Source organism: Manacus vitellinus, unplaced genomic scaffold, assembly GCF_001715985.3.
Source record: "Manacus vitellinus isolate BGI_N305 unplaced genomic scaffold, ASM171598v3 scaffold_52_pilon, whole genome shotgun sequence".
Lineage (NCBI taxonomy): Eukaryota > Metazoa > Chordata > Aves > Passeriformes > Pipridae > Manacus > Manacus vitellinus.
In genome coordinates, this window is record NW_021940628.1 from 703,521 (window position 1) to 712,436 (window position 8,916).

The 8,916-nt window shown below is 53.4% G+C and overlaps 1 protein-coding gene across 1 annotated transcript; it reads left to right on the forward strand.

The window, feature by feature from the left end:
- The first annotated feature begins 461 nt into the window (after positions 1 to 461).
- Positions 462 to 8,910, forward strand: GMEB1 (glucocorticoid modulatory element binding protein 1). The gene is made up of 9 exons (XM_018081401.3): positions 462 to 659; positions 1,513 to 1,595; positions 2,531 to 2,655; positions 3,481 to 3,584; positions 4,008 to 4,162; positions 5,263 to 5,391; positions 6,049 to 6,186; positions 7,255 to 7,377; positions 8,004 to 8,910. Exons 1-9 carry the CDS (start codon positions 532 to 534, stop codon positions 8,732 to 8,734), a joined length of 1,716 nt encoding a protein of 571 aa, XP_017936890.1. The 5' UTR covers positions 462 to 531; the 3' UTR covers positions 8,735 to 8,910.
- The last annotated feature ends 6 nt before the right edge of the window (positions 8,911 to 8,916 follow it).

Consider the following 8,916-nt stretch of genomic DNA (forward strand, 5'->3'; position numbering starts at 1 on the left):
GTGTCCCTGCCCATGGCAGGGGGTGGGACTGGGCGATCTTTAACATCCCTTCCAACCCAAACCATTCCATGATTCTGACAGTCTGTCTTTCCCTGAAGCTTTTACACCCCAAAGGGGTGATCCTGGCCCCACAGCAGTCACAAAACCACCTCTGTGCCTCGTGCACAGCCACAGGAACATCCCCTGGGAGTGCAGCTGCTCTGTGACCCCCCTCCCTGCCAGGTTCTCCTGCAGCACCACAGTTTCTCCTGGGAAGGATCATCCCCAGGCATGTTCCTGGTAGCAAAGGATCAGAGCATCCCAGAGGTGGATCAGAGCATCCCAGGGGCTGGCTTGGAAACTCAAGCTCTTGCCAAAACCCTCCATGTGGGTTTGCTTCCCTGGCCTTGGGGGTGCAGGGCCAGGGAGAGCCACCAGCTCGGGAAGTCAGGAGTGGGATGGCACTGGGGGGGGGAAATCTGCCTGTGGGATCTGTTCCCAGCTCTCGTGATCCACAGGGAGGAGGAAAACCTTGCCGTGTTCATGTGAGAGATGGCGAATGCCGAGGTGAGCGTCCCTGTGGGTGATGTGGTGGTTGTACCAAGTGACGGGAATGAAGGGGAGAACCCGGAGGATACCAAAACCCAGGTGATCCTGCAGCTCCAGCCGGTGCAGCAAGGGTGAGTTGGGTGGCACTGGTGTGACTGGGAGGTGTGGGGTGCGATGGGGGTGGGGGGATCTGTGGGTTTCCCTGGCGTGGGGACGGAGCATCACAGTGTTTTCCAGGGCTGTGTCGGGTTTGTGCCACACAGGGGAGAGGGAAAAATACAACAGGAAAAAGCTTGTGTGTGTGACTGTCATGGGGCCTCCAAGGGCTGAAAGTGTTCTGAGGGATCCTGCCTGGATCGTGGCAGTGGTGCTGTCCCTCTGCAGCCCCGGGGTGGATTTTGGCCACGCTGCAGCTGCTGCACCTGGTGGTCTGTGTGTCTAGACTACCTGTGCCTCTGTGCCAGCTTTCCCCTAAAATAATCCTTGAATACAGTGAAGCTGGGATGTGGAGGGAATTTTGTGGCACCCTTGGTGCTTCATTTTCACTCTGGATCAATCAGGATGTGAAAAAACTGGCGCCAGGTAGATAATATTCACAGAGCAGGGTGGCTGTGGGCCTGGCAGTGGCTCCCCTGCGTGGTCAGCCTGTGCTGCAGTGGCACACAGGGCTGGAAGGGACATCCTGGGACACTGTTCTCCTCTTCCTGCTGTTGTGGGTGACAGAGAGCAGAGGAGAAGGCACAGGGAAGACTGCAGAGCTGCCTCGGTGGTGCTGGCAGCATGGAGGGTGGGCTGACAGCACTGGGAACGCCTCTGCATGTGTCAGTCCTTGGGATTATTAGTGCCAAAAAACACTGCACCAGACAAAATCCACGTCCTTCAAAGACAGGCAGAAGGAGGGAGCCGAAATTTTAACCCCGTGCTGTGCATCCTGGTTTCCCATGATTTCCATGGTTTGTTTATGGATGGCCACTCTCACCACAGGATTTACCAGGAGGGCTCCGAGGCCAGTGCTGCCGTGGTGGCCGTGGAAACCCACACCATCCACAAGCTGGAAGAAGGGATTGGTGAGTTCCCCCTCAGCATGGACAGATCCCCTCCTGTGCAGGGCTGGTGTCTCCAGTCCGCTGGGCTTCCTTCTGGCTCTGCCCCTGCAGATGCTGATTCCCAGGCATGGATGTGGGTGCAGGGGCTGGGCATACTCTGGAATAAGAGTCTGCTGTTACTGCTTGGTCCCAAAGTCCTGGAAGTGAGATCCTGGCTCTCCTGCAGTGAATGGTAAGGGCTCCCACGGGGTCCAGGGGAGCCGGGATGTCACCCTAGTCGTGGTGTGCAGGCACTGGCAGCAGGAAGGATGGTGGTGAGGAATGATGGTGCCTGGAGCCCCAGGCTCTGGTCGCTGGGTCTTTGCTGAAGCAATAGCCTGGTGGTTTGGGTTGGATGCTCAGAAGAGCCAAGTGCTCCCTGCCATTCCCTGAGCAGTGTGTGGGAAAGGCTCCTGTCGCTGGGTGCTGTCACTAGATCTTGACTAGAGTTCTGCTTCCTGTGTGGGTGTGGGTCTTTTGGCAGTAGTAGCAGAAACTCTATGTGTGAAGTGAATATATTATCAGTAAATATCTGATATTGCTGCTAAAGAGGTACCAGAGCTCCAAGAATGTGAGAGAGATCTGTGCTTCAAATTTTAAGCCATTTTGTTGCCACAAAGATTGTTCTCATTGACACCTCCCCCTTACAGATGTGTTGGATTTCTGGTCTCATGTTCTCCTGATAGCTGAGCTTAATTTTGGGCATCATTATACCAAAAAGCAGATGCCAGTTGCTTTTGGAGTTAGTGCGTGGAGAAGACTAAGAGAGGACTGATCCTGAACTGGGATCAGCCCTTTTTTTGCTTTCCCAAGTGCAGATCTCACAACCTGTGAGATCTGTGAGCTCCTATCTCCTGCCTTGTGGGATTCAAGCCTCTTGGGTGGGAAGTTCTCATTTTGAGCCATTCCTCCCTCAGACCCCAGCACCCTGGAAACGAGCGAGGAGATCGAGATCGCCTACCCCATCACCTGCGGGGAGAGCAAGGCCATCCTGCTCTGGAAGAAGTTTGTCTGTCCAGGAATCAATGTCAAGTGTGTGAAGGTAAGGGGAAAACACCCCATGGATTTCTTCTCTGCTTGACCTCCACAGGACTTCCTTACTTCTTGTGTTTCATCCTAACCTTGTCCTGGAACTGGGTGGCTTTGCCTTTGGATTGTTGGTGCTCGAGTTGTTTTTAGATGGGAAGAAGCATGGGAAGAGGAGAGGAGGATATCACACATCTTAGATTTCACAGCCATATTGGCCCTTGAGGAGGGATTGAAGGCAGGCAGGGGATGTGTGCTGAGATTCAGAGGAGCTTTGCTTCCTTCCCTCTTTCCCTCGGAGTCCTGGTACTCCACTCCTGTCACTTCCTTGGGGAGCAGGTTGCACTGGGAAGAGAAATCTTGCTGTTACCTTTTCCCACTTTGAGAGCGTGGCAGTGTGACAGCAAATCCGAGTCTGAGCCCCATGTGCTGCTCCCCCTCAAGTGGGAATTACCTGAGTCACTGGAGCAGGACAGAATGAATGCCTGAGGGAACACCTGTGTCAGCTGGAAGCTCCTGGGCTATTTGATGTAACAGGAGCTCCTGCAAGGATCTCCAAGGTGACATGTTCACAGGAGATGATTTGGTTCATACAGAGCCTTCAGGGCTGTTCTTGGTTAGACTGTGTGGTTTGAATGCTGATGGTGGCAGGCCATCCCTGCAGACATCCATCCTCGAGCTGTAGGAACTGCTGTGCCCAGGGGATCAAAGCTGGGAGGGATCTGAGAAGCAGCTCCTCTCTCTGAGTGGAAGTGGGGCTGCAGACTGGCTGTGTTGGATGTCCCAGTCTTCCCAAATGACGTTTCCCTGTTTGCTGAGCCTTTGTTTGTCTCGTTGTCAGTTCAATGACCAGCTGATCAGCCCGAAGCATTTTGTTCACCTGGCTGGGAAATCCACCCTGAAGGACTGGAAAAGGGCCATTCGCCTCGGAGGGATCATGCTGAGGTATCTGACCCTGTCCAGCCTCTGGGCTTCACCCCTGCAGCTGCAGGACCCCGAGCAGGCATTTTGTCTGCTTTGAAGTCCCCAGGAGGTCTCTTGGAGCCTCACAGTACCTGGCCAGCACCCTGCAGAGATCCTGGCCCTGTGGTGTGATCCAGGATCCCTCATCCTGGAAGAAGTGGCCTCACTGGGGGTCCTGGTACTTGGTGGGGTGGAACAGGACTGGAGCCCTGCACGTGAAGCTGGGGGATGGCTTGTGTTTGCCATTTGCAAGCCTTGCAGGACGTTTTTTGTGCACGGAGTGGCCCTGAGGTCTCCCTTTCTGTGTCCTTCCCATGGCTGTAGCATTCCCATGTGGAACACACCCGTTTTGTCTCCAGGCTGAGCCTTGAGCTGAGCCTGGTTCTCTCCCCACTCCCTGCACAGGAAGATGATGGATTCGGGGCAGATTGACTTCTACCAGCACGACAAAGTTTGCACCAACACGTGTCGGAGCACCAAGTTTGATCTCCTGATCAGCAGCGCCCGAGCGCCGGTGCCGGGGCAGCAGAGCGTGGTGCAGACCCCGACCTCAGCTGATGGTAGGAAACCAGCTACCAGTGCCATAGGAATTCCTTCTCATGCTCCTCTCCCTCCCACCTTCTCCCCGGGCACAGCAGGGTGGTCCCACTGTTTTGAAGGAGACTGCTCTGGTTTTTGGGAAGGAAAGTGTGTCTTGTGTCTGCTCAGAGAAGTCTTGGCAGCATTTGTCAGGGAGCTCTGCTGTGCAGGACTGGGAGGGACTGTAAGCAGCTGGCATCAAGCAGATGCTTTCCAGAGGCAGCCTTGGGAGCCAGGAGAGGGATTGAGAGCCTTGAAGGGATCCCTGTTCTGGGATCACCGTGTGAGCAAATGCCTGAGAGAGCTCGCACAGCGTTTTCCCATGTATTTCCCATTTGGGAATCTGTTACAAAGGCAAAAGCTGGGCTCATTCTGACAATGAATTTAGGGGTGCTGAGCTCCTCCAGAACATCCATGAACTGGGTGTGATGGCTGGACATGATTTGATTGTCATTCCAACTGCAAATGCTCAGTGATCCCATGCTCTTTGCTGAGGTTAAGTCTATTCCCAGTTTTATGGCATTGCTCAGCTGGGTGGGTTACATTTCTCTGAGTCCACGTGTGGGTGGGATGGAAGAGTTGTCCATAGGCTAAGGAGAATCTTCTGGAAAGTACCATGGCCGTGTGGTAAAACCTTACAGTGGCTGCACATTGGCTTAGTCCCAAATTTGATCCAGATTGAGTCAGATCCATTTCCCTTCTATAAACCAGCTTGGACTCCCACTCCATCATTTCCTGAGGGATTAGGGTACCTCTGGAGTGCAGGGGTCCCTGTGGATGATACATGGTGAGAAGGTTGCCTGAGCCTTATTTGTTCCCTTCTTTATTCTGATCCCTTTCTGCTCTGTTGGTGTGAGGACCCCACTCTGCTTTTTGGAGGGCAAATAGTTTTCCCTCCAGAACTCCCAGAGCCTTTCGCTGCCACAGCTCCAACAAGAAGCATTTGGTTGAAAGAAGCCAAGCACAAACTTGACCTGAGAGTGAAGGAGAGCTTTGGGAGGGGTGAGGGGGTGGGAATCAAAGCAGGGGTCCAAGGCTGGCACTCCAGCTCCAGAGGGAGCTGACAGGGGCTCTCTGGCAGGGAGCATCACCCAGATCGCGCTGTCGGAGGAGAGCATGGAGGAGGGCATCGAGTGGAACTCGGCTCTCACAGCTGCTGTCACCATGGCCACTGAGGAGGGCATCAAAAAGGACACTGATGAGATCTCAGGTAAGCCCAGGCTGCTTGCTGGGTGTTTTCTTCCCCTCTCCTCCCCTTGTTATATGTTGGAAATCCTGAAAATAAGGAGAGTTTGAGCAGTGAGCTGTCCCCCAGCCCCTTGGCTATCCCAGCTTTTCCCAGACATCCAGGCTTCCTGCCAAACAGAACTCCTCACCACTGCAGGACTTCAGCCCTGGCCTCGTGGCTGATGGATGATCCCCCAGTTCAGATGTTACTAGTTACAGTGAGGGGCTTCTCTTAATTTATTCTAAGGATGTAAAACATGTCTGGCAGCCTGGAGCATGTTCCCTGTCAGCTCTCTGGGCTGTCTCTCTGGCTTGCATTCCCTCTTAGGATCAGTACAGAAGTTTAGCCAGAACTTCCTCAAGATTTTAAGCTCTGCATCTTGCAAAGATGTGAAATGAACATTTTTCACATCTTTGCCTTGGAAGTCACGGAGCTGCTTGAAAACCTGCTCTAATTTGCTGCCTGTTTTGCTTGCTTTGGGGTTGGTTGTTTCTTTTTCACATGTCCTGTCTACCCCAGTGGCCAAACTGGAAGTCACCTTGCAAAGTTACACTTGCCTGAAAGGTTTAAGGTGGCCCTGTGGGGAAAATGCCAGTTGCTTGGACATGTTGACTTCTTTTTCCCCTTTTTTTGTGCCAGAGGACACGCTGATGTTCTGGAAGGGAATAGCTGATGTGGGGCTGATGGAAGAAGTGGTGTGCAACATCCAGAAGGAGATAGAAGAAGTCCTAAGAGGGGTGCAGCAGAGGTTGGGGCAGTCTCCCTTCCAGATGACAGGTAGGTTGTGAGGAAGGAACCTCCAAAGGGCAGCTGCAGGCAAAAAAACCTGGCAAGTGTCCATCCCACCATGTAAAGCTGGTGAGTCAGGATTGGGAACAAGTTCCCACTCATTAGCTGAGCTGTGGGAGCATAGCCTGGATGTGTTCTCAGCCTGCCCAGCTGTGAAGTGCCTTTGCTTCAAGGCACTAGGACACACCATTCCACCCTGTTCCCTGAGCAGAGTGACCCTGGCAGCTTGTTGGGACTTTGAGATGACTGTCCACAGCTCCCAGCCCTCATGGAAGCTCTTCCAGAGTCACTTCTTGGAGCAGAGTTATTCAAACACTTCTCTGTGACAGTGCTTGACCCTTAAAAGGGTCCTGCTCCCTTACTTCTCGTTCTGCTTTTGTTGGTGCCAGAAAACCTGGTTTTGGGGCTGAACCAGACGAGGGGGACGATCTGGGTTAAAAATAACTCCCCTCCCCTTTTTTAGGGTTATTTTTAGCTTGGATCCGTTCCCTAATTCAGTTGGGCACATGCCCCTGTGAGCACCTCTTGTTGATGCTCTTCCTGAGAGAACATCCATGGAGCCACAAACTTCATTTTACCCAGGATATTTTATTTTTTTTTCCCCTTAATTTTCTAATTTAACTTCGGGCTAGCGGATCTTTGTGTCTGGTAGGTGGCAGCTTTTGGGAGCTGTGAGTGATTGAAGTCAGTGGATTATAACAGACATTTTGCAAAGCTTTCAGTGGAGCTTGGCATGTTAATGACACTGTCAGCAGCATGGGGTGATGGTTTGTAGGTGGAGAGCTCGTTTGTATCTCTGTGATTGCAAATTATGCTTTCATTTGCAGGAGTTTGGAGCTGCTTGAGTGACACAGCTCTGTTCCTCTTGCTTTATCATGTGAATGGGATTATTTAGTCCTGGGATGTCAGAAGGATGAGGGAGCTGGGTCTGCCTTTGTCAGCCAGCCCTTGTGAAAGAACAGAGTTTTACAGAAAGCAGCAGAAAATTTTTGCTGTAATAGGAGCATCTTTTGAGTACCTGAGTCCTGCATGGGACTGAGCACCCTTTCCTTGCAGATGCTGCTGTCCTGAACAACGTTGCCCACACATTTGGTCTAATGGACACAGTCAAGAAGGTTCTGGACAACAGAAAAAACCAGACAGAGCAAGGAGAGGAGCAGTTTCTTTACACACTAGCAGGTAAAGTGCCTAATAAAGGTTCACATCCTGCTGCTGCTCTTGGGAACAAATGTGATTTTCCTTCCACACAACCTCAGTGCAACTCCCTCATTGTGTCCTATAGGATCTGTCCTTACCCTTGTCCTAGTCCCCTGCTGCCCTGGATAAATGAGGTCACTGTGCTGCTTCTGGCTCCCAGTGTTCCACCAACAAGGGAGGAAGGATGGGGGTGAGGGAGATGTTTCACTGACCCCAGGTCCTGCTCCTGTGCCCAGTGCTGGTGCTTGGCTCTGGGAATGTGACTCAGCCAAGCTCAAGAAGCAATTCCAACTGTCCAGGGGGGTTTGTCCACTCTCCCTTATAGGTGGGTTTAGCTTGGGGAGCAGAAATGCCCATCTTCTTACCATTAGGAGTAGCCAACAGGGATGGAACATTACCTGTGCCTTATCCAGGTGCTGACAGCTGGAACACTGACCTGTGTGGGTGGCAAGAGAACCTGACCTTATCTTTGAGTGTAGTTTGATCCCAAGGGAGATGCCAAGACCACGCTGGCTGGGTGGTTGGGTGTCCCCTGTCACAACCCTGGGGGGTGATGGAGCCCCAGGAGCTCCCGGTGTCCCCAGCCTGACGTGCCCTTCCCTTCACAGACCTGGAGCGGCAGCTGGAAGAGCAGAAGAAACTCGCCCGGGACCAGAAGGCCAAGTCCCAGACCATCCAGAACGTGGTGCTGATGCCCGTGAGCGCTCCCAAGCCCCCCAAGAGACCCCGCCTGCAGCGCCCAGCCTCCGCCACCGTGCTGAGCCCCTCCACCCCCCTGCAGCAGCCCCAGTTCACCGTCATCTCCCCCATCACCATCGCGCCCGTCGGGCAGCAGTTCTCCGTGGGCAACATCCCCGTGGCCACCATCAGCCAGGGCTCCAGCCCCGTGACTGTGCACACGCTGCCCTCCGGCTCCCAGCTCTTCCGATACGCCACCGTGGTGTCCTCCTCCTCCTCCTCCTCCTCCTCCTCCAAGACCAGCTCCTCGGACACGGTGACCCTGCACCCGTCCTCCAGCCTGGCGCTGCTGAGCTCGGCGGCCATGCAGGACAGCGGGGCCCTGGCCAACGTGGCGGCTGTGGTCAACCCCGTGGAGCTGGTGGCCATGGAGTCGGGCATCACCTCCACCATCCAGGCCGTGGAGGGCACCTCGGACGACGGGCAGACCATCATAGAGATCGACCCGGCGCCGGATCCCGAGGCGGACGCGGACGAGCCCGAGGGCAAAGCTGTGATCCTGGAGACGGAGCTGAGGACTGAGGAGAAAGTGGTGGGAGGAGACGTGGAGGACCACCAGCACCAGGTCCATAACGTGGAGATTGTGGTCTTGGAGGACTAGTGGGGAAGGCAAAGCATCAGTTTGGGGAAGAGTTGGGAATTTATCTTATTTCAGGCTTCTTTTTTTTTTTTTTTTGTTAAGCATCTTTTCCGGCCACCCCATTTGTTTCCATGGATATTTTCATTGTCCTGTATATAATATATATATATATATATATAATTTTGTTTTTTAAAACAAAAAAA